The sequence below is a fragment of the Peromyscus leucopus genome, chromosome 5, assembly GCF_004664715.2.
Source record: "Peromyscus leucopus breed LL Stock chromosome 5, UCI_PerLeu_2.1, whole genome shotgun sequence".
NCBI lineage: Eukaryota > Metazoa > Chordata > Mammalia > Rodentia > Cricetidae > Peromyscus > Peromyscus leucopus.
In genome coordinates, this window is record NC_051067.1 from 9,019,384 (window position 1) to 9,045,470 (window position 26,087).

At 39.2% G+C, this 26,087-nt stretch overlaps 1 protein-coding gene across 9 annotated transcripts in view; it reads left to right on the forward strand.

The window, feature by feature from the left end:
- The window catches only part of Uimc1 (ubiquitin interaction motif containing 1), an 89,660-nt gene that overhangs the window by 37,603 nt on the left and 25,970 nt on the right, over window positions 1–26,087 (forward strand). For all 9 annotated transcript variants that reach the window (XM_028863713.2, XM_037205707.1, XM_028863728.2 and 6 more), the window contains 4 exons: window positions 4,189–4,274; window positions 11,212–11,288; window positions 17,449–17,552; window positions 23,918–24,077. In XM_028863713.2, the coding sequence (XP_028719546.1) occupies window positions 4,189–4,274; window positions 11,212–11,288; window positions 17,449–17,552; window positions 23,918–24,077 (427 nt within the window). The remainder of the gene's footprint in view (window positions 1–4,188; window positions 4,275–11,211; window positions 11,289–17,448; window positions 17,553–23,917; window positions 24,078–26,087) is intronic.

Genomic DNA, 26,087 nt, shown 5'->3' on the forward strand with positions numbered 1-26,087 from the left:
TCTATTTCGTTGATTTCAGCCCTCAATTTGATTATTTCCTGGTGTCTATTTCTCCTGGGTGAGTTTGTTTCTTTTTGTTCTAGAGCTTTCAGTTGTGCTGTTAATTCATTGGTATGGGATTGCTCCATCTTCTTTATGGCAGACACATACCTTTACACAATAAAAATAATAAAAATAAGATGGGTGGTGGTGGTGCATGCCTTTAATCCTAGCACTTGGGAGGCAGAGGCAGGCGGATCTCTGTGAGTTCGAGGCCAGCCTGGTCTCCAAAGTGAGTTCCAGGAAAGGCGCAAAGCTATAGAGAGAAACCCTGTCTCAAAAAACCAAAAACCAAAAAATAAAATAAAATAAAATAATAAATAAATAAATAAATAAATAAAAATAAGTCCTTAAAGAAAAAAGCCTATTTTTCAAATACATTGGTGGGAACATCAGGTAGGTGGATTGCAGTAAAATGGAGAAACCTCTATGTAGGCCTTAGCTACTTTCTGATTCTTAGCTTTTGGATTGGTGGAAGCTAGGGATCTCTTCATACATTCCATTTCCTAATCGTCACAAGGATGCTAAGTCACACACACAGGTGAGCAATAAATAGCTACTTTGGGGCTAAGATAATTTGGCTCTGGACATGCAACATTACAGTCTGTCCACAGTCATTGATGTTATAATCAGTTAAACAGCTTTGTAGAATGTTCAGTGTAGATGTAGCTCTTTTTCTGGGAGCTTCAGTTTACATAGGTTCTCATATAGCCTAGGCTGGCTTAGACTTGTTAAGTAGAAGGTTGACCTTGAACTTGGGGTCCTCCTGCTTCCATCTCCAGAGTACTGGGGTTGGGTTATAGGCAAGTATTGTGATGCTTTATATAGTTCAGGGGATGGCATCCAGGATTTCATGCATACTAGACAAGCACTGCCAACTGAGATACATCCTTAGCTCCTCGCCTTGTATTTCTACAAATGGTAGTTTATTATACACATTACTCTGCCCTTTTTGTTTTTCAATTCTGAGTTCATTCTCTTAACAATACTCAATTTACCCCTGTTTACTTGATATATGGGATGTACTGTATTAGATAAACCGTAGCTTATTCAGTAGCCGACAGGAGAACATGTAGGTTGTCTCTAACATTTTTCTATCACAAGTAGTACTGTGTTATTACCTTGAACAGAGGAAATTTCATCTACACAGTTTATTGCTTGCTGTGGTAACACATGCCCTTAAGCCCAGCACTTGGGAGGCAGAGGCAAATGGATCTCTGAATTGGAGACTAGCCTGGTGTACTAAATCCAGGCCAGGGCTGTTGCACAAAGAAACCCTGTCTTGAAAGACAAAACAAATTGTTTGTTTGTTTATTGTGTGTGCGTGCGCTTTCCTGGGTGCACAAATGCCATAGCATGTACAAGGTCAGAAGACAACTTGGAGGGGTCAGTTTCCTTCTTCCACCTTGTTAATCCTAGGGGAGATAGCCTTTGACATAAGTTGAGACAATTTCCCAGTTTATTCTTCCTCTCATCGTATATTTAGATTTTGCTTCTGGTGACTTTCTCTAATGACACCAATCTCCATTTTGGGACATTTAGGTTGTTGCCTTAGTCTGTTTCTAATATGGCTAGATAGTGTTATATATGAAAACTTGTATCTTGTTTCTCTCTCTTTAAAACTGCTTAAAGATGGGAATTGTTATTCTCATTTTCTAGATGTAAAAATTGAGATTAAATGACTTGCTAAAAGACACAAAATTACTAAAATACAAACATCAAAATTATACTGTTAGGAATATGAAGCTAGCACTTCATAACTCTTTATTGTAAGGAAAACCGAACAAATGTGGTAATAAGAAACTCAAAAATTCTGATAACAGAAATAGCAATAGAAAACACTTGAATCATAAAACAGAATACTCTAAAAATTATAGTTGATGATGAGTTTGCAGTTATATGATGCTTTTATAGTATTCAGAAGGAATTTAGGGATGATTGTGAGCTGTCATGTTGGTGCTGAGAACCAAACCTGGGTTCTCTGCAAGAGCAGCAAGTGTTCTTAATTGTTGAGCCAGCTCTTCAGCTGCATCTTTATGGAGTTACAGGAATTAGAATGAATTTTATTAAATTGCCTAGTGCAACACTTAGGGGCTGCCCATAGAGAACATTCTTCTTTAACAATCCTATCTGGTTTTGGGGATTGTGTGTGTGTGTGTGTGTGTGTGTGTGTGTGTGTGTGTGTGTGTGTTAGAGGTTGGAGGCCAGAGATTGACATTGTCTTTATTATTTTTCACTTTACTTAAAGTGAGGACAATTTGTGGGAATCAGTTCTTTTATCAGTTGCCAGACTTCTGCTTCTCTAGCAGTACATGCTTTTTTTTTTTTTTTCTTTTTTAAGATTTATTTATTATGTATACATTGTTCTGTCTGTACGTATCCCCACAGGCCAGAAGAGGGCACCAAATCTCATTACAGATGGTTGTGAGCCACCATGTGGTTGCTGGGAATTGAACTCAGGACCTTTGGAAGAGCAAGCAGTGCTCTTAACCTCTGAGCCATCTCTCCAGCCCGCAGTACATGCTTTTAACTTTTGAGCCATCTCTCTAGTTCTCTAAATCAACAAAATTCTGTTATGTGAACACTAGGTGTCAGTGTGTCCTTTTGTTTCTCAAAAAAAATTTCATTGCTTAATTCAAAGAGTTGGGTGCATTATTTACTGTTGCTATATTTTAATGAAAAGGTTTTTAGAAAGTTACATTTTATTTGTGTGTGTGCATGTGAGTGTGTGTGTGTAGGTCAGTGGATAATTTGTGGGGAGTCAGTACTCTCCTTTTGCTGTATGAGTCCCATGGATCAGACTCAGGTTGTCAGGCTTGGTAGCAAGTGCCCTTTTCTTGCTGGCCCATTGATGCTGCATTGTAGTTCAGATAGTATTGTTTAATTTGTCGTAACCACATTTCCAGTCATTGTACAACTTTACTTTCCTTTTGATTCTAGATTCAGTTTTCTTCCCTTTCCCCCACTCACTTCCTCCTCTCTTTCTTTTAAATTTCATCATTTATTAGAATCATAGAGGGATCCCTTACTTGTTTGGGGTATTGATAAGTGTAAGAAACCCTGAAAACTTTATCAAGTAGCTAAAGAAGCTTTTCCTGGAAGAAGTTTCATAGCCAAGGTACTTTCTCAGAAAGCCAACTTAAAGTAGCATTAGTTGCTTTCTTCATGGAACTCACTGAATATACCAGGCTAGCCTTGAACTCACAGCGATCTGCCTGCCTCTCCCTCCCAAGTGCTACCCCATGCCTGGCCTTTGTTTTATTCTTTTGTTTTGTTTTGGTTTCTGAGACAGGGTTTCACTATGTAGCCTTAGTTGTCCTGGAACTCACTCTATAGACAAGCCTAGCCTTGAACTTACAGAGATATTCCTACTTCTATGTCCCTAGTGCTGAGATTGCCTCTGCCTCCGGAGTACTGGGATTAAAGGTGAGCGCCACCACCGCCCAGTCTAGATTTTTTTTTTTAAAGGAAGAAACTAGGGCTGAGGAGAATGCTCAGTTGGAACTGATTGCCATATACACTTGAGAATCTGAGTTCCATTCCAGAACCCATGAAAAATGGCTGGGTGTAGTGGCTGGCACTCACTTTTATGTCTAGTACTGGAGAGTTGGAGACGGATGGAGACCTGGGGCTAACAAGTCAACTTAGCTTAGTTCACTTGAGATGCTTCAGGCCAATGAGAGAGGCTGTCTTAAGAAACAAGGTGCTTGTCATCACCAGGAAAGAGGGACCTCATGACCTGAATTTGATTCTCAGAATCCAGATGGTGGAAAGTGGGAACTGACTCTTGCAACTTGCCCTCTGAACTCCTCATATGCACTCCTTCTCCCAAAGATAAATAAATGTAAAACAAAACAAAAATAGCAAAGAACAAGGTGGATATGGCTTGGTGTGGTAGCTTGTGCCTCTAATATCAGAAGAGAATCTCTGTGAGTTGGAGGCCAGCCTAGTCTACATATAGTGAGACTCTGTTACAAACAAAACACAACAAAATTCAACACACTAACCCAAGGTGGCTAGCCTCTGAGGAATGATACCCAAGGTTGACCTCTGGCTTCCATGTGCACATATAAACATGCACAAAATAAATAATAACAAGAGAAGAATAGGTTCATCTGTGTATTTAGGGTGTTTCCTGTTTCTTTACAGTCTTCCCAAGGTCTATTTGTTGAAGAAACTTCTGAAGAAGTTCTGAAGAGTTCTGAAGAAGGAAACTTTGTGCCTCCCTCACAAAGGTGAGCTTGTATTTTCTGTGGGTTTCAGGTCTCTTCCTATGGTATAGCATAAGGAAGATGAACCGCTTGAAAGAGACTACGTGGAAAACTTGACAGGGAACTTTTATCTCCTTTATGCGTCAAGACTGGAAATTGTTTTTAACTCTAAGTATCCAAATAGGCATCTCTCTCTCCCTTTTTTTTTTTTTTTGTTTTGTTTTTTGTTTTTCAAGACAGAATCTCTCTGTATAACAGCCCTGACTCTCCTGGAATTCTCTATGTAGACCAGGCTGGCCTCTAACTCAAAGATCTGTCTGCCTCTACCTCCAAGTGCTGAGATTAAAAGTAAGCATCACCACTGCCCGCGACAAATATGCATCTCTTAGAAGCCTAAAATATTAAGCCTGAAAGAGATCATAAAGGTTTTCTTACCCACTCTAGCCATCTTGGTATATATTTTACCTGGTTTATTTCTTGCTCTTCTCTAATTCTAGCTTCCTATACTGTTTATTTATGGCTTATCTTCCTGTCTTCTCTCTCCTTTGGTTCTCTCTGTTTATGTTGCTTTTTCCTTTTAGATTAGCATACAGATAATAGGTTTCATGTCATCTTCATGTATTTGTGCAGTTGTTCTCATTCACTTTCCTCTCTCACTGTCCTCTTTGTGTCCCCTCCCCTGGCCAGTTATACCCTTTCTTCTGGTTAGCCCATTACTTTCTCTGTTTCTCCCCTTTCTTAAAGTCTTCCTCCTCTCTCATGATCCCCTTATTAGTTTCATGCTCTACAAGTATACATTATCATGTATTTATTACATATTAGATTTATACTATATGTATAAATCTAGGTTTTGCAAATGAGAGAGCATGATATATGGTCTTTGATTTTCTGAATCTGCTTTTGTTTAATGGTGACTTTGCATCCATTTTTTTTCCTGCAAATATCATTATTTCATTTTTTTCCATTGTGTATATGTATCTTGTTTGTTCATTCATTGGTTGAAATCTAGGCTGATTTCATTTCTTGGTTATTGTGAATAGTGTGGCTTTAAACATGGATATGCAAGTATCTCTATGGTATGTTGACTTAGAGTTCTTTGGATGCATAGGTATAATGTAGCTGGATTGTATGGTAATTCTGTTCTCTATCTCTTTTTCTCTCTCTCTTTTGCTCTTGCTCTCTCTCTTTCTCTCACCCCACCTCTCTCTCTTTTTCTTTCCTTCCCTCCCTCCCATCTTTCCTTTCATCTTTCTTTCTGTTTGTCTTTCTTGGAGCCTCCGTATTGATAGTATTGGCTATAAAATTTAAATCTCCCTGCATCATTACCAACATTTGTTATTTGCTTTATTGATTCTGGCTGAAGTGAGATAGAATTGAAAGGTTTTTTTTTGTTTTGTTTTTTCCTTTTTTCTTTCTTTTTTTGGGGGCAGGGTCTCTTTGCATAGCTCTGGTCGTCCTGGTACTTACTATGTAGACCAGGCTAGCTTTGAACTCAAAGAGATCCACCTGTCTTTGTATCCCAAGTGCTGGGATTAAAGGCATGCATCACTGTGCCTGGTGAATTGTTCCCTTTTAATATGTTGTGACGTTTATGTCTCCTGACTAATTTTGGTTTGAAGTCTACTTTATCAAATACCAGAGTAACTCTACCAGCTTGCTTTGGGTGTCTGTTTGCTTGAATTTTCTATCTCTTGGCTTTTTCCTGGAGATAACAGGAGGTTGGAATAAGTCAGTCTGTGTTGTGTCTCTTTATTGGTGAATCAATGCCATTCATGTTTAAAGTTATTATAGTGAGATACTTATTAATTCCTGTAGTTTTGTTGGTTGTCTTGTGGTTGGTTGGATTGCTGTTTGTTCTTTCTTCCCTATTAGTATCATGGGGTTGCTGGTTTACAGTGTTAGACATGATAGTTTCCTTCCTAGATCTCATTTGTTTGGTCATCCCTCTCCTAAAATATAATCTTTCATGTGCTCTTATAATTAAGACTGGCTTTTCTTCTTCCTTTATGTATAGTATTCATCTACATATCTTCTGCTGTGCAAGCTTAGTGGTCATGAACTGCCTTAGTTTTTGCTTGTCTTGAAATGCTATTATTTTTCTGTCAGTTTTAAAAGATAGCTTTGCTAGATTTAACATTCTTGGGTGGCAGTTATTTACTTTCAGTGCTTAAAATCACATTTTCCCATGTTCCCCTGGCTTTGAGCAGTGCTGATGAGAGCCTGATACTATTCTGATGTTTTTGCCTTTGTAGGTGAGTTGATGGTTTTCCTTTACAGCTTTTAATATTGTTTCTTTGCTTTGTATTTTTTTTTTTATTTTTATGTGTATGTATTCATGTTTTTGCATATGGGCGGGTATGCACATGTGGAAGCTCATATAGTATCCCTCTTGGATCACACTTCTACCTTATTCATTGAGGCAGAGTGTCTCAGTTCAACCCGTAGCCTGCCAGTATGACTTGTCTTGCTAGTCAGCTAGCTCTGGGAATCCCCATCTTAGCCTTTTGAGACTGGAATTGCAGGTCACTGCCATACCCACCAAACATTTAAGTGGGTTTCTGTGGATCCGAACTCTGGTTCTTAGATTGGTGTGTCAAGCACTTTAATGTTTGAGCCATTTCCTCAGCCCCTACATTATATGTTTGACCTCTTGACTATAACATGTACAGGGGTTCTTCTCTGGTCATGTCTGTGAGTGTTCTAAATGCCTCTTGTGTTTGAGAGTCCGTTTCTTTTGTAAGTTTGGGAAATGTTCTGCTGTAGTATCATTGAATAGTTTATGCTTTTAGTGTTCATAGCAGCTCTGTCTTCTATCATATGTCCATCATATGGATCTTTTTTTGAATCTTTTTTGAGACAGGGTCTCATTTCATTATGTAGCCTGGCTGTCCTGAAGCTCACTATTTAGATCAGGCTAGACTTGTACTCACAGAGATCCACCTGCCTCTCTCTCTCTCTAGTGTTGGGACTAAAGATTTGTGCCACCATATCTGCTGTCCTAGAATTCTTAGATGTTGTGGTAATGCTCATTTATTTTTTTCCTCAGTAATAATTGAATCTAGAACTTGTTTCACTTTGTCTTCTACCCTTGATATTCTTTCTTCTGCTTAGTCAAATCTACTGGTGATGTTTTCCACTTTACTTAAAAAAAATACTTATTTTTTTGTATGTGTGTGTGCCTGGGTATATGTATGTGCACTGTATATGTTCAGGAGACTGCAGAGGTAGGAAGAGACATTGGATCCCCTGAACTGGAGTTTCAAATGATGGTTGTGAGCCCTGTGGGTGCTGGGAACTCAACCCAGGTCCTCTGTAGGAGCAGTAAGTACTCTTATCTACTGAGCCATCTTTCCAGCACTTCTACTTCATTTTTTATTCATAAGCTTTTCAGTGCCTGCCTTCCTCCCTCTCTTTCTTCCTCCCTCCCTTCCTCTTCTTTTTTCGTTTCCTTCCCTCCTCTCCTTCTCCTCTTTCCTTTACTTCCTCTCTCCCTTCCTTTCAAAAATCTCTGAATTTCTCTTCTTTGTGGCTTTTTTATCCATATTGATGATTTTTTTTTCATTGATTTTGCTGTTTTTTTTCCCCATGCTGCTGACTTTCCATTCCTGGATTAAATCTGCTTTGTTTGTGTGCTATGTTAGATCATAGGTCATTTTTACCAGAAAACACTTGAGCGCTTCATTGTACATTTCCATAGTTGAGGATTATAGTCTTTTAGAGGAGTTGTGTTGTCCTGACTTTCTATGTTTTTTGCATTTCCTTGTTACAATTTATGTGTCTGTTGGATTGGTTAGCTCTTCTGGATTTTAGAGGTAGATCTTCTTATTGAACAACCTACTCTTTTTTGTATCTTTTTTTTTTAAGAAAATTTTTTCATTTGTTTTACACACTAGTCAAAGATCCCCCTCTTTCCTCTTCCTGACCCCACAGCCTCCATCTCCCAATCCACCCGTTACTCCCCTCCACAAGAAGGCAAGGCCTCCCATGAGGAGGCACATCCAGTAGAGGCAAGTACAAGCCCCTCTCCCTGCCTCAAGGCTCTTGAAGGTATATACTCAGGAGGAAACACACTGCTATAGTAGCAATACCATCAAACTATATGAGATATAGAAATGCAGATATTACAGTTCACTAATGTATAATCACCAATGACAATGTAGCTGAAGATGCCATATTGCTATAGAATGTGGTATAAAGTTAATTATTCTTTAAAGCAAGTGTGGAAATAGCAAGAGAATAAGGAGACTGGAGAAGGGGAGAAAAGGGAAGAACAAAATTAAATAGATGGAAGGAAAAATAAGAAATGGAGTAGAGGGTTGGGAATTTAGCTCAATGGTTTTTAGGGGATAGGGAGAGACAAGAGCATGAGAGTAAGAAAGAAAGTATCACTGAACAGAAAAGCTCAAAAGCAAATTTTAATAAATGTAGGGTGAGGAGTAAAAAAATTAAAAATATAAGAATATTAGAAAGTCAATAAGGTAAACTCAAGAGATTAAATGTAGAGAGCCGGAGGAAAAGAAGGAATCATTGGGCAAAAAACAAAATAAAACAACAAAAAAAAGTGAAGAAGAAAGCTAGGCACTGGTGGTGCATGCCTTTAATCTAGTTCTTCCCAGGCAGAGGCAGGCCAGTCTGAATAATAAGTTCTAGGCCAGTTAAGGCTACACATTGAGATCCTATCTTAAGAAACTAGGGAAAAGTTTTTTCCTAAATGGAAAAGAATGGATAAACAAAATTAGATATATATTTGAAGAGAAATAGCAAGTAAAGACATTAAAAAAATTTAATACAATACAAAAACAAAACAAGAACCTTTACTAGGGAGGCAGAAACTGGAGGATCTTTGTGAGTTTGAGTCCAACCTGGTCTACATAGATTTTTGGACATGTAGGCCTACATGAAGAAACCCTATCTCAAAAAGCAAAACAAAACAAAAAAATCCTGGATAATAGGGCTCAGTGGCTCAGTGGGTGCTTACTGCACTAGCCTGATAACCTGAGTTTGATTCCCAGACATTGTGGTAGAAGGAGAGTACAGACTCAGAAAAACTGTTCTCTGATCCCCATGCCTGTGCATGTATACACACACACACACACACACACACACACACACACACACTAAAAAATTTTAAATCCTCCTAAGCATGGAGGGAGAAAAAAACCACACGCATAAACACAGAATATGTAGATCAGGCTAGCCTTGAACTCACAAAGATCCGCCTGCCTCTGCTTCCCAAGTGCTGGGATTAAAGGCGTGTGCCACCACTGCCCAGCTCTAGTTGGTGTCTTATTTAATACTATAGCTATATATTTGCATTAGCTCTTCCATTTTTAAAAAAATTATTTTTATTTTTATGTGCATTGGCACTTTGCCTAAATATATATCTATGTCAGAGTGTCAGATTTTGGAGTTACAGAGAATTGTGAGCTGCCCTGTGGGTGTTGGGAATTGAACCCAAGTCTTCTGGAAGAGCAGTCAGTGAGTGCTCTTAACCACTGAGCCATCACTGCAACCCCACTTCCTCTATTCTTGATGATTAGTTGATGGGGTTACTTTCCCAATCTTTTTTTCTTTAGTAATAGATGATGGTTAATTGATTATTAACTGGGTCAGGTTTCCAACCACTTTCCCCCTTTGTCTGACAGTTTGTTTTGGGTATTTCTCAAGAGTTGATCTTTGTATTGAATGGCTGTTATCTTTCATATGGAACTTAAAGCCCAGTTGCCATTACTAGAATTTAGGTAGTGGTCTTTTTTAAGCATTTGGTGGATAGTACTAGGTGTTTATCCCTAAGCTGAAGAATATGGAGTTGGTTTGATTCTTCTGTTGTTAAGACACTTTTGGAAATGTTTTAAACTGGAGTTGGTGTTCTGCTCTCTGTTTTATTGTGGTAAGCCTGTGTAGAGCAGATGTAGGTTTTAATAAATGATTATATGCTTTGTCACCAGGAGGGAGTTGAAATCACATACAATGTGGTTTGACTTCAAATTGATTAGCCCATTTTATAAATGTCAGCAAATTGTCTTGTAATGGACTTTTTGAATAGAGCCCTAATGTTACATGCAGAGTAAAACTGTGTCTGGCTTGGGTTTATAACAAATGCTCTGAAATGTTTTATTTAGGGAGAGAAATCACTTGTGGTTTCCTGTCATGATTTAGTTATTTATCATGAGTCTCAGTGGTGGCTATTGTCTCTTCTCTGTGGCTCTTGGTTGATGAGAGGATTTGTGTTTTTAAGTGTCTTCTTGCATACTTGATCAAACTAATCATAAAACTCTGTGAAGCATGAGGGGACTGTTTCGGATGCTCAGATCTCTCAGCCATGTGTTCTGATGTCAGAAAGAGATCACACTCCATGAAAAAACAGGCAGGAAAAACCAGAAGGCTAGATAAGGGAAGCTATTCATAATTAAGTTTTTCCCAGAAGAGGTAGTCAACTTGTGTGGGCAGATTTTTGCTGTAGGACACTTTGGGATTTTATTTCATTTTTGTAGCTTGGAAAGCTATATCTTGAGATAAAGAGAACTTTAACTCTAAGGTGAGGAAAAACTGCTGTGCTGTCAGGAGAATCTCCATGTTTTCTGAGTTTTTATGTCTCTTGCCTTCAGAAGGCTTTAACTGGTAGCCAGACTGCAAAATACCTTTGACATTTTTATACTGTAGTATAATTTTTGTCTTCTCTGATAGTCACTGGGAGTTCTTACCCTTTAAACCTTCCTCTATGGAGACTACAAAAGGGTGCTTTTTTTCATTCAGTGGTTTCACTGGAACCAAAGTTGTAAGCATGCTTATTTTCCCTATTTCTGGCCTACTTGGACTGTAGACTCCTTGCTTTCTGATTGTGATGTTGTACAGGATGTGTCAGCTCACTTGTGGCTTTGTAAACGACCCCACTATTGCTTGTGGACCTGTGCTCCACTTTCTTCTATGAGGAGTTCACTTACATTTGGTTCTGTTTCAGCATTGCAGCTTTGACCAGTAAGAGAAGCTTAGTCCTTATGCCAGAAGGTTCTGCAGAGGAAATCACTGTTTGTCCTGGTAAGCAAACCATGACTTTACTGAATTTCTGATATTACTTACCTACCTTTTCATTCTTATTAAATTTTTTGACTATTCAAACCAAACCATTCTCAGGAAGATTATGTGTGGTTTATGTGTGTGTGTTTATCACTAGTATATATACACATATATGCTCACACACATGTTTCTAGTGGACACAGGTGCTGAGGGCCACAGGATTATGCAGTGAGAAACTCAGCCTTCACAAAAGTGCCAACCCAGCCGGGCGTTGGTGGCGCATGCCTTTAATCCCAGCACTCGGGAGGCAGAGGCAGGCGGATCTCTGTGAGTTTGAGGCCAGCCTGGGCTACCAAGTGAGCTCCAGGAAAGGCGCAAAGCTACACAGAGAAACCCTGTCTCGAAAAACCAAAACAAACAAACAAACAAACAAACAAAAAACCAAAAGTGCCAACCCACCAGAGCCAAGGTGTAGCTGGAAATTTCTCCAGTTCCACCCAGCCCCATGGTCCCACAGCTGCTTATAAAATAATCACTCAGAGGCTTATATTAACTGCAAACTGTATGGCCTATGGCTTCAGCTTCTTGCTAGTTAACTCTTTCATCTTAAATTAACCCATTTCTATAAATCTATATGTTGTGCTGACACATCTTATTGCTCCTTCAGTAGCAGGCTTGAGTCTCTCTTGACTACACCCTTCTTTCTGTATCTCTGCTTAGATTTCCCACCTGGCTGTAAGCTTTCTTGTCATAGGCCAATACAGCTTTATTTATTATCCAGTGGTAGCCACACATATTCACAGCATACAGAAAGACATCCCACAGCACTAAGGACTCTGATGGAGGTCTAAACCAAAGAACGTAAGATTTTTTAGCGTTAACTGCTTTTTGAATGATTTGACTGTTTCCTGCTATAGATCTCTTGTGTGAAGCCATAAGCTTTCTTCCATCATTACAATTTTGGGATCTATTCCCATGGCATAGCAGTTCTTTAATTATTTACTGGGCATAATTTCTCCCATGTGCTGGGTAGTACCCCCCCCCCCCCACACACACACACTCCATGGGGCAGTCATGCAGTCAATAACCTTGGTTCCCACATCCTAATCTCCACTCCCTTCTCTGAGACAGATGTTAAAAGCTAGCTCTCTACGATTATCTCCCATTTGGCAGGACACATAGTCAGGAAAGGAGTCTTTCAAATAGATCACATTTGGGACCTTCAGAGATAAAGGAACGTCCAATCTCTGTAACTGCAGTTTCCAGAGACTTGCCCTTGTTTTGTATATGTGTAAAACTAGAAACTTTGGAGACTCAGGGTAGAATGAGAGAGAAGAGAAGAAGGAGAAAATAAAGAGACATGGACAGAAGAATCATGGTGTGAGATTTATTCTGATACCCTGCTGGATTCCTTTTTTGTTTTGTAGAGCCTTTCTCGGACCCTGAGAGAAAGCTTTTAGGGCAAGACCTTAATAGCTTCATTACACAGGTTCTGATTATCAACCTTATTTTCTGCTTAGGGGTAATTTGGTTTTGAGTTTAATTGGCTTTTTTGTCTGCTCGCTTGCCTACCATGTGATCTGAAGAGGCAACAAGTATCAAGAATAATCCTTACTTAACAGCGAATTCAAAGTTCTCAAAGTTAGGCTGTTCTCAAGTCACTTTCATTATTAAGCAAAGCCCTTTAGTAGTTAGTTTGATACTCCTGTTTGAGGTTTTATGAGTTCAAGAACTGATTTTTTTTGTGCAGTTTTGTGGCTGGCATAGTTTTAATTATAGACAAGATCTGGTTAAATGCTTTAGTTTATAATTATAAAAATGGAGATATATACTTTGCTTAGGCATAAGACATACTAATTCAGAGTTTTATGTGGATGGATTTAGATATGTAAAACGATTTAAAATGAACTAAAATAGCCACTGTCTAAGGGAACTCTTTGATGAGTCATTGTATAATATGAATAATTATATTGCTAAATGAACCACTTTTACTTTCTGAAGAATTTGTTTTGCTTGCCTGCCTTCCTTCCTTCCTTCCTTCCTTCCTTCCTTCCTTCCTTCCTTCCTCCCTCCCTCCCTCCCTCCCTCCCTCCCTCCCTCCCTCCCTCCCTCCCTCCCTTCCTCCCTTCCTTCCTTCCTTCCTTTTTCTTAAAAGTGGAGCCCATTGTATTACTCAGGAATCTCATTCATGTGATGTTAAGGAACTACCTGCTAATATTGAAACTCACTGGAAAACAAGTAGTGTACAAATGTTACTCAGAGTCATATTTCGGTTCCTTTAGAACACACATAGCCTGTCAAGAGTATTCATAGTTTTCTTATTTTAATTTCTTTCATTTTTTTTTCCCCATAAAGACTAAAACTTAGTTAACATGTACTCTAGGAAAAATCCTATAAATACTTTAAAACACTTGGCAACCTATCAAAAAGGTTTTTTTTATTGTTTTAAGAATGTAAGTAGTGTTGGTTTTTAATGAAAGTGTTTTCTTAATACATTTGAAATGTATTTGGATTACTGCCTAATGATACCTACTAAGAGACTCCATTACCAAAGTGCTGTGATTTTGGCTAGGGCACTCAAGAATGTGGTGCTGTCTTTGTGAAAAGAAAACTATCCCCTTTTCTGTCTGGAACTGTTGAATTTTGCCATCCTTCTGGGAAGTCACTCAATCTACCTGTTTGAGATCCTGGCATATGATGTCATTGTGGCATCTTTCAGAAACAACCTGCAAATATAATGATTGTCAAAGTCTTAGCTAATAGATTTTAATTTTTACATGTATGTAAAGGGGTGTGAGATAGGTCATAAAACTAAAAAGGGGACCATGGAAGAGCAAAAAGATTTCTTAAGGAAAATTAAGGTAATAGAATATACATGAAAATGCAAAGAGGAAGGGTATGAGTAGTGGAGGGGGCATGGGGAAGGAGTGAGGGAGGAGAGTCATAAAAATAAGTATATATAAAATGTGATAGTAAAAACCATTGTTTTGTATACTAATTTAAAAAATAAACAGAAAGTCCTAGGGGCTGGAGACATGGTTTGGCAGTTAACAGTACTGTCTACTCTTCCAGAGAACCCAGGTTTGAATCTTAGCACCCACATGGAAGTGGTTTAGGTCAGCAAACAGTTGGATTTAACCTGTAAGCTAATGGTAGGGAGTCATGATCATAAAAGCTACCTAACTTCACTTAGGAAGAGCTTACTTTCCCCCTCACTTATTAGCTAGCACTGTTTGTATGTGTATGGAGTGTGTGCACCAAATGCATGCAGTTCCCATGGAGGCCAGAAGAGGGACTGGATTCCCAGGAACTGTTGTTACAGATAGTTGTGAGTTGCCATATGGGAGTTAAGTCCATGTTCTCTAGAAGAGCACCAGTGCTCTAAACCATTGAGCCTCAAGATTAATTTGACTCATGGTTTCAGGGTACTCAGTATTGCTTATCTCTATGCACTTGAGCAGAACGTAAACATGATGGAAATGTGTGGCAGAGAAGCTTCTTTACCTTGTGCTACTATATAAGAACCAGTGAAAAGAGAAAGACAGAAAGACTTGAGTAAGATATTGTCCTAAGGATGTAATTATCAGTGGCTGATACTTTTCAATTAGGCCTCACCTCTTCCCTTTACTGTCTCTCAATAAAGTCATCATTGTGAATCCCCAAGAGATGACTCCATTAACTGGGTCAGAGCCCTCAGGATCTAACTGTCTCAGGAATTGCAGTCACATACATACCCATCTGTACTTTACTAATCTAGGTTTCTTAAATCAGTCAAATTGACAATCAAGGCTAACTGTCACAGGATGGTACTAGCATTGTTTGGGGAGTGATTCTTATCTTTGAACAATGTATTTGGTGATAAGCTCTTTCAGGGAAATTTAACACAGAAGATTTTGCAGTTTAAGAATTGTGAGCCTCGGGAGCCGGGCGTGGTGGCACACGCCTTTAATCCCAGCACTTGGGAGGCAGAGGCAGGAGGATCTCTGTGAGTTCGAAGCCAGCCTGGGCTACCAAGTGAGCTCCAGGAAAGGCGCAAAGCTACACAGAGAAACCCTGTCTCGAAAAAACCAAAAAAAAAAAAAAAAAAAAAAAGAATTGTGAGCCTCTTACCACCAGAGTGGATAAAGTGTGTGTGTCCATCCAATTTTGCACTATAGTTAATAATATAAATGTGTTTAATCCTTTAATCATTCTGAAGATAGTTTAGAATCTTATAGATTGTTTACTTGCCCAATGTTGACTATTCATTGTATATGTGAAGCATGAAAGTGTCAGAGGTATAGAGTAAAACAACCGAGAACTTAACAAGGTTTACCTTCTGAGATATGTTTTTTATTTTAGCTATGGTTATAATAAGCAAACATTGGGTCTAGAGAGATGGCTCAGAGTTAAGAGCACTGAATATTCCTCTTAAGTACCCCACAAGCACCCACATGGCTTCACCATAAGTACCCACGTGGCTGACAATCATCTCTAACAACAGTTCTAGGGGGTCCATTACTCTCTTCCAGCCTCCATGGCCAGCAGACATGCATGTGGTGCCCAGAAATACATGCAGACAAATATAAAAGAAGGAAATAAAATTTAAAACATAAAAAAAAAGAAAAGTGAACGCCATAGACTGTTTCTTTTAAACAACAGACATTTATTTCTCAGAGTTTTATTTCTGAGACATTTATTTCTGGAGGCTGGGGAGTCCAAAATCAAAGCACAGACAGACTCAGTGTCTAGTGAGAACCCACTTTCTGGTTCATAGACGTACCCTCTTACTATGTCCTTACATGGGAGACAGAATGAGAGCCCTCTCTGGGGTTCTGGTACAGGGTACTAATCCCATCCTTTTTATTTCTCCACTCTTATGACCTAGCTACTTCCCAAAGACCTCCCACTTCCTCTTACCATCATTGGGAGTACAATTTCATCATAAAGTTGGAATGGAACATAGGCATTGAGTTTACAGCATTTCTTTACCAGATTTGTTGTCATTTGAAATACAGCTGTTCTCTTGTTATATTGATAAGTGTCTAGAATTCCTAGTTAGCCAACTTCAAAAAAATCTTTTTATTAGTTCACCCCCGACTCCCCCACCAAACTTTTCCCAAACTTCTTTTTTTTTTAAGATTAGTAAATATTTTAGGCTCTTTAGGTTAGATATTTGTTAGAGCTATTCATCTCTGTTTCACTGCAAAAGCAGCCATAGACAATATGTAACTGAATGAATATGGCTGTGTTCCAATAGGGCCTTATTTACAAAACCAGGCAGCTGGCCAGATTGGGCCCAGAAGGTATCTATAGTTTTTGGCTCCTGATTTATACTATATCTCTGTGTTAGTAATAGGTAGTGGTAGTACAATGCCTGGGACTTGTTATTCCATCAGTACATTCAACTACTAGATATTGCTTAAAGAACATATTAAAGAATGGCATATCTTTGTGTAGAATGCATAGTCTTATTTTTGTCTTACTTTCTGTTTTCCCTATTCATCCTTTTAACCTTAGAGCTAATATAGGCAGTTTTTGGTTTCTCTTGAAATCAGTAGATTTTGATACTAGGACTACAGTGAAATAAGCCAAATGGATTAACTGGTAAGTAGATAAGCAAACTGTGATGTATTCATTTAGTAGAGTACTAGTTACCAGAAAAAAGGGATGCACCATTGATATGTCTGACAACATGGCTGCCTCTCAGTTACATGATACTAAGTAAAAGATGACACCAAATCACTGTGATTTTTTTTTAAACCTTTTTTAAAGACAGGTCTCACACTATGTTGTCCCAGGTTTGAACTTGAATTCTCTCAGCCTCCTGAATAGCTAGGATTACAGGTGTGTGCCGCTGTGACATCTGGCTGATTCCATTTAGGTGATATTCTAGGAGAGAGAAAACGGTAGGAGTATATAGTAGATTTGTACAATTGACTTCAGAAGGGTACAGGAGGATTTTAATAGGATGCTGGAAACATATTTTCTTTATTGTGGTAGTTACATGATATGTATTAGTCAAAACCCATCAAATTACAAACTGAAAAATTGGTGAATACTGTTGTGTGTAAATTATGTCACAGTAAAGCTTCAAGAAGAAACAAACTAGGTCTATATTGTCAGTTTAGCATTATCATACCCTAAACTTTAGAGAAATGGAAATTAATGGTATTTACTTTTTTTTTTTTTAAAATTACAGAGTCACAGTTAAGTTCCCCTGAGCCCCTTGACCTCAATAGAGAAGATTCTCCAGATAGCAGCGAGATCCCCATTGAAGTAAAAATGACAGTGAGTGATAAGCAGGTGAATACTCTTCTCTGTGATTTTTGTCATTCATTTGTTTATGCTGTTGCTCTTCTGTGTGATACAATGTTCACCTCAGCCTGAAAGATTTTGGTGGTATAGAGTTTTAGCTTTGGGAACACTTAATCTCAGAGAGAAATTTTTATAATTAAAATTATCATTTCAGCACTGTTTGTAAAAATATCACTATCTTTTGTTTGTTTATTTTAATTTTGATATTTGAGACAGGACCTCTTGGCATAGCTCTGGTTATTTTGGAACTCACTCTGTAGACCAGGCTGGCCTCAAACTCATAGACATCCACTTGCCTCTGCCTCCTGAATGCTGGGATTAAAGGTGTGCATCACCACACCTGGCCACTCACCATTTCTTTAGTACTTTTACTATCTTTGTTAGAGATGGGGAAAGAAAGATTTAGAATGTTTACATGATTTGCACTAGTTGATGCTACTTTTAATTATAGAAATAGAACCTGAACATAGATTTGTCTCTAAATCTATAGGGACATTTTCCATTACATACAGATAAGTAGAAGAAATGAACAATGGGGGGGGATCACTGTATAACAAACTTATTTATAAATGTTATAGGAAATACAAAGGGAAGACAATACGTGAATCTTTAATTGCATCGTTAACCATCCCTGACCACACATGGCCATAGCCATAAAGTTGAAATTCTTAGAGTAACCCAGGCATGGTGGCACAGCCCTTTAATCCTAGCACTAGAGAGACAGAGGCAGGTGTATCTCTGAATTTGAGGCAGCCTGGTCTACATAGTGAGTTTCAGGACAGCCAGGGCTATACAGAAACCGTGACTCAAAAAAAAAAAAAAAATTCTTAGAGTATATTTTTTCTTTTGAATGCATACACCTGTGTGTACTCATATGGAGACCAGAGGTTGATATCTTCCTCAGTCAATCTCTACCTTACTTTCTGAGATAGGGTCTCTCACTGAATCTGGAGTTCACCCATTTTGGCTAATCTGGCTGGCCAGCAAGCCCCTGGGTTCTTCAAATCCCTGCTTCCTGCATCTGTTTCTTTTCCCACCCTGTCCCTCTATTGAAGGAGTTACAGGTGTGCACAACTGGCCTTTCTGTGATTGCTCAGTGTCCAAACTCAGGTCCTCAGACTTGAGTAGAAGGAACTTTACCACTGAGCCGTCTCTCTAGCCCCTTTACTGTATGTATTTTTCATTTTGGATTTAACCAAGTAATTTCTTGGAATTCTGTTGCTGTAAAAAGCAGTTTGAGGATTGAATAAATTCTTATAGAAATGAAAATTTTGCTTATATTTATGTTTATGGTCCTGAACACTTTAACAGAGACTTAATTTTTTCATTCCTTTTTATACTGTGAAGAGTTTTTTGGAAACAATTTTCACAGTAGATGTTAGATCCTTTCCTAGTCTCTGCACTGCAGGTAATTGGCTAGAAACTCTGCTTTCATGAATCGTACACGGGTTTCTTGGAACCTGGTGTGTCACAAATGACAGACTGGGATTTCCTCGTGCCAGTGCAGGAAGAATTAGCCTCTGTAGCAGATCTACTGAGGATAGATCCTAATAGATAATATCAAAATGGCCTCTTTTTTTTTTTTTCCCTCAGAGATCAGAACCTTCTAAATGGGAATCAGGGAACAATGTTAGTAATATAGTTATCCTAACATGCAGAAGAAGCCCTACAAGCCTTTAGTTATCAAGGCTGCTTTCTTATCATCCATCACTACAAAGGATACTATTCTTGGGGCCAAAGAACATAAACCTGATTTAGAATTTATAATGTGCATTCTGCACTGCTGCATATCAAATGAGTGCTTTTCACTGTTGCTGTTTGATTATGTCTGTGTATGCCTCTAAGTAATCTTAGAGGTTTCCTGGGATTTCTCTGTCTCTGCCTCCTGAGTGCTGGGATTAAAGCCATGTACCATACCTTGTTTTTTGAGACAGGTTCAGTGGAGTTTGTCAATTCTGATAGGCTGGCTGGCTGGTTACTGAGCCTTAGTATTTGCTTGTCTCTGCCTCCCTAGTGCTAAGATTACAAGCATGTGCCACTATGCCAGCTTTTTACTTGGGTGCTGGGGATCAAACAGAGATTCTTTTGATTTTTTGAGACAGGGTTTCTCTGGGGAACCCTAGCTGTCCTGGAACTCTCTGTAGACCAGGCTTGCCTTGAACTCAGAGATCCTGCCTGCCTCTGCCTCTTGAGTGCTAGGATTAAGGGTTTGTACTACCACCGTCTGGCTCCCCAAATACATTTTGAAAAACTGAGTTTCTTAGAATATTAAATTAGAGTATAAAACATATAGCTGATCTGGCACAAGTAGAAGTATGTATATAGAAATAGTTTTTCTGCTTTGAAAGTTTTATGACTGTTCAGTGATATTAGCTTGTTAACGGGGGTAATTGTTTGGTAGCACTGATTTATGCAGAGCAACCTTGTTATAACTGCAGTCTCTCTTGATCATTTCTTACACTAGTTAGTTTTCTCTGGAAATGGTGGAATAATGTTTTCTCAATATTGTGTGTTGTGCCCTGGGCGAGAGACCCCCGAAATGCAAAAGCAGGGTTTATTGAAGCAGTTCAAGCTGCAGGGCAGGGACCTCATCAAGCCATCCAACACAGTAGAGGCTGGAGGAGGTGCCCGCCCCTCTGCAAGCTTAGGTTTCAAAGGCAAAAACCATGAGGTTACATCATTTAGGGGCGCTAGTACGGGTACAATTCTGATTGGCTCAAGTTTCAGGGGCTTTTCAGAATTTCTGTGTTATCTTACTTTGTAGTTTTAACTGGTTGTTTGTCAAACTTTATAGACTACCTCCGGCTTGGGCATTCTGTGGTTAATCAATTGCTACTATATAGTCCTTCAAACATCCTAACTTTGTACCTTTGACCATCTCCAGCATTGGGGCATTCTACATTTAATCAGTTGTTACCAGATGGTTCTTCAAACATCCTGACTTTGTCCTGGGACCTATGTCAGCAGCTCTGAGAATTTTGAAACTCAGGCCTGTTTCAAGCTGGGTGAGGGGCTTGCTTGAAATGGGGGTGCTTTGATTCTTCATTGTGCTTGAGAATTTTCTTGAGGTGTATTGTCATATGTATATCATATGTCACTCTGTTCTCAGGGGAGGAAGAGGCAGGCAGATCTCTTGAGTTAAAGATGATCTACATAGTGAGTTCCAGACAGCCAGTGCTATGTAGGGAGGCCCTGTTTCAAAAAACCAAACCAAACCAAAAAAAAAAAAAAGTCATGGTAAGAAGGGTCAAAATGGGCTGGGCGGTGGTGGCGCACGCCTTTAATCCCAGCACTCGGGAGGCAGAGCCAGGCGGATCTCTGTGAGTTCGAGGCCAGCCTGGGCTACCAAGTGAGTCCCAGGAAAGGTGCAAAGCTACACAGAGAAACCCTGTCTCGAAAAACCAAAAAAAAAAAAGAAGAAAAAAAAAAGAAAAAGAAGGGTCAAAATGAACAATTTTCTAAGTTACTTATAAGCCAGGTAGGAGAGGGTGAATGACTTGGTGATTTGTAGGGTATGTCTTTATTTTCACAGGGCTTATTTTGAAGTCAGAAGTTTAGGCTACAGGAGTTTTCCAATTTTTTTAATATAGTGACATGATATTGTCATCTATAAATGTATTAAGTGGCATTCACAGCTCTCCAGGATCAGGCTTTCTTTTGGGCTACCAAACCAGCTCCCAAATCATGACACAGAGACAACTTATGAATGCTCAGCCTTATCTTATACTTGACTCACTAGCTCTTATAATTGATATTAACCTGTTTCTCTTCATCGGCATTTTTGCCTTGGGGCTTTTTTACCTTTCTTTCTGTATGTCCTACTCCGTGTCTGACTGGCTGGCGGCTGCCTAACTGGCTCGCCCGGGTGTCTCTCCTTTGTTCTCTCTTCTTATTTTCTCAAGCTTAGATTCCTCCTCCTGCTTACTCTCTCTGCCTGCCAGCCCCACCTATCCCTCTCCTGCCTAGCTATTGCCTGTTGAGCTTTTTATTAGACCAATCAGGTGCCTTAGGCAGGCAAAGCAACACATCTTTACATTGTTAAACAAATGTAACACATCTTTGCCTAGTTAAAGTAATACTCCACAACACCCTAGAGCCACAGATTGGATATACCTACAAGGGATTACAATTCTGTGTCTGAGTACTACTTTTGATATCTCATTGGGTAGTATTTTTACTTATTTATTTTACAGTGTGTGTGTGTGTGTGTGTGTGTGTGTGTGTGTGTGTGTGTGTGTGTGTGAAGGTCAGAGAACAACTTGTAGGAGGTAGTTCTCTCCATCCATGTAGGATCTAGGGGTTGAACTCAAGTCATCAGAGTTGGTGTCAAACACCTTTATTCACTGAACCATCTTGCCTCTATGGTATTTTAAAACAGTAGAAACAGCTCTATAGACACCAAATTTGATCATCTACATAGTTTTAATAAAAGTTGTTTTACTCACGTTTTCTGCCTTGTAATTCCTTTCTAATAGTTAATATTTAAATAGACTTTTTTAGTGGTATTGGGGGGAAATGTCTTATTTTTAAGATAAGAATTTTCAGAAATATTCTGAGTTTTGTAGAAGGTAGTTAGAAGTCATTTTAATCATAGTGAGACAGTAATAGACTCCTTTCTCTTAAATACGTTAGTAGTTATATTCATTATATTTTATAAAACAGTGGATGAGTACAAAGCAATGTAGTGTTTTGTTTTGTTTTTTCCAGACAGAGTTTCTTTGTGTAGCCTTGGCTGTCCTGGAACTCACAAAAGTTCACCTGTCTCTGCCTCCCAAGTTCTGGGATTAAAGTCATGCATCACTGCTGGGCCAATGCAGTGTCTTTTTGTGAGCACTGGTGATACTCTTTTTGTATCACATCTTTGTGCTTAGTGAACTTTAGAATGCCAAGCAGCTTCTCAGTAACCACTAACCTTCAGTAACTCAAGACTGCTTGCAAATAAGGGTGTATTTGCTTCCTCCTTTTGCTCAAATAGCTTGGTTGTACAACATAGGAATTTCTTAGAACATCTGTGAACAGTAGAACCTAGATTTGTAAGAAACTCAGTGACTAACCTTGGAATAGTATCATCTAAGACTTTCAGACCCACTTTAATTTCTTGACTTCTACACAATAATCAGTTTGGGCCAGCAAAATGGCTCAGCAGGTACAAGTGCTTGCTGTTCAAGCTTGATGACCGGAGTTTGATTCCTGAAATCCATATTAAAGACTGGATGATGCACATCCACAATCCTAGTACTCCTAAATCAAGATTGGGGGTAGAGACAGGAGGACTGCTTGGATGCTTGAGAGCTGACTAGTGTCATGTCCCTTGACACAGCTACAGTCACCTAAAAGGAGGAAACCTCAACTAAGAAAATGCCCCCAGAAGACAGGTCTATAGGCAAGCCTGTAGGGCATTTTCTTAATTAGTAATTGATATGGGAGGGCCCAGTCCATGGTGGGTGGTTCCAGCCCTAGGCTGGTGGTCCTAGACTCTGTAAGAAAGAAGACTGAGCAAGTCATGATGAGAAAGCCAGTAAGCAGCTCTCCTCCCTGGCCTCTGCATTGGCTCCTGCCTCCAGGTTCTTGACCTGTTAGAGTTCCTGCCCTGTCTTTGATGGTAAACTGTGATATGGACTTATAAGTAAAATAAATTCTTTCCTTCCTTTTTTTTTTTTTTTTTTTTTTTTTTGGTTTTTTGAGACAGGGTTTCTCCTTATAGTTTTGGTGTCTGTTCTGGATCTTGCCTTGTAGACCAGGCTGGCCTCACAGAGATCCGCTTGGTTCTCCCTCCTGAGTGCTGGGATTAAAGGTGTGTGCCACTGCCGCCTGCCCCATATTGCTTTTGGTTATGGTGTTTCATCACAGCAAGATAAACCCTAAGACAGCCAGATTGCCTGGAATACAAAGTATGGCAGAAACAAGAGAGACCTTACCTTAACTAGGTGGAAGGAGAGAACCAACTCCCAAACTTCCACATATATACTATGTAGCATGGACAGACAGACAGACAGACACACGCACACAGACAGACAGACAGACACACACACACACACACACACACACACACACACACAAACCAACCAAACCACATAAATACCAAATAAGCAAAATTTAAAAACTACCAGTGCAAGATACTGGCAACTATAGGAGCAAGAGAGAAGACCTAAGAGGCTTTAGTAAAATTGATTGTCTTAACTAATGACTTCTTTAGGCCTCCAAATACTTCAGTCTTTGCTTTCAATCCTTGATTTTGAATCTGGTATAAACTGATAGGTATTTTTTCTTTTAAAGTAAATGAAATGTGGATGTATTTTGTTCTTTGGGGGAAAAGATATAAGTTAAAGCTGTTACTTAAAATTGCTCTTTAGGTTGATAATGGTGAGAGAGAAGATAGTGAGAAAGCAAATCCCACTCTTGCATTCTCCTCTGGTACCCGGGTGTCCTGCCCATTGTGTGACCAAGACTTTGCTCCCACGAAGATTGAACAACATGCCATGTACTGCAATGGTCTGATGGAGCAGGAAACAGGTAAAAACTCAGCAGGATGGCCTAACTTTTTTTGGTTTTTCGAGACAGGGTTTCTCTGTGTAGTTTTGTGCCTTTCCTGGAGCTCACTTGGTAGCCCAGGCTGGCCTCGAACTCACAGAGATCTCCCTGCCTCTGCCTCCCGAGTGCTGGGATTAAAGGCGTGCGCCACCACCGCCCGGCTTTTTGTTGTTTTTTGAGATAGGGTTTCACCATGTAATCTTGGTTGGTCTGGAACTCATTATGTAGACCAGGCTGGTCTTAAACTCATAGAAACCCTTCTGCCTCTGCCTCCTGATGCTAGGGTTAAAGGTATCCACCAGGGAGGATGGGCTTAGACCTGCCTCAGCTGAGTGTACTAGGTTCTGCTGACTCCCCATGGGAGACCTTGCCTTGGAGGAGGTGGGAAGGGGAGGTAGGTTGTGGGGGAAGGCTGGGGGGCAGGAGGAGAGAGGAGAGGGAAATCTGTGGTTGGTATGTAAAATGAATAGAAAATTTAATTTTTTTTTTTTTTTTTTTAAAAAGGCATGTACCACCATACCCAGCTGACAGTGTAACTCTTAATTTTTTTGCATGGTACTTTTGTAATCCTGTATAATACAGTACAGGAGAAATAGCTCTAATTTCAAAGTTGCCATTGTTTCTATATAATTAGTTTCGAGTACAATTGGCTCCTTGTCCTTAGTAGGCATATTATGTTGTACTAAGTTCCTTAGGAAAAGGTAAAGGGGAAAAAGCCTTCCCTCTTAATGTTCCATTTGTTTTTTACTGTGAATAGCTGAAAAGCTAATATCTGAAAAGTAAGTAGACCTTGCATTTCAGCTTATATATTTAAATATTGAGACTCCTAAGGAACTTAGGAAACTTAAATTCTAGCATGGTCCATTTTTTATTTAAAAGAAATGTCTTATGGTTTATTTCGATAGACATTCCACTTAGAGACAGCTGTTAAACTATTCCTAATGTATATTTCTGTCCTGTATATCTTTGCTGGGTTACTCTGAAACTATTTGTTACCTGTCTAAGAGTATACCAAAGCCATAGTTTTGATACAGTGTCAGATGTTGACCAAGAAAATATTCTTGTCATATCCCTTGATTTACCATCTGGATTCTGCCTTTCTGTCTATGATTTTAACCTTTAAGTAAATTAGTGTCAGCATAGCTAGCTCTCCGTGATCCAACATACAAATGAAATGTAAGTCTTAGGTAATTGGAAGTGTTGCAATCTTCTTGCAACTTTTTTATAACTTAGATGTATTTAAATCTGAAATTGTATATTTGTGAAGTATTTTATAAGTTAAAATTGCAGAAAGGACCACTTGGATCATCCACAATGGTGGTACATGAGTTGGCAGCCCAACCATCCATGACCCTAAAGGTTCATGAGTGCCCATTCCTAAAGATTACTGGAGTAGACTTAGTATTCTGCTGGATTTCTCTGCTTACCACCCATGTCATATCTATCAGAGATCTTAAGCAGGTGAAATGGCTCAGTGGGTAAGGTCATCTGCCACCAAACCTGATGACTAGTTCTGACCCCTGGATCCTACATGGGTAGAGGCTAGAAGAGGACATTGAGTGTCCTTCTCTAGTGCTCTCCACCTGTTCCTCTGGGGCAGGGTGTCTCTAAACAAGGGGCTCACGTTTTCCCAGTCAAACTAGACTTCAGCAAGCTCCACTGATCCTCCTGTCTTTGCTCTGCTCAGAGGTGGAGTTACAGGCATGTGTGGGATGCCCAATTTGTTCCATAGGTACTAGGATCTAAATTCTTCTTTCATGATTGTTCAGCAAACTCTTTTAAAAATCACCAAACCATCTCCAGTCCGTGGAACATGTTTTTAAAAAATTGGTGCTAAGCCTTTATGTGGGTTACTAGAGAAGTTTTAAAATAAGGTTTCTGCTACCAAGAGGTTTGTGATATTATTGGGAAAGTAAATTTTTACTTAGGAAAGTAATTACAGTTGTTTAGAGTGCATGGTTTATGCCTAAGTGAATATTCCTGCAAATGAAT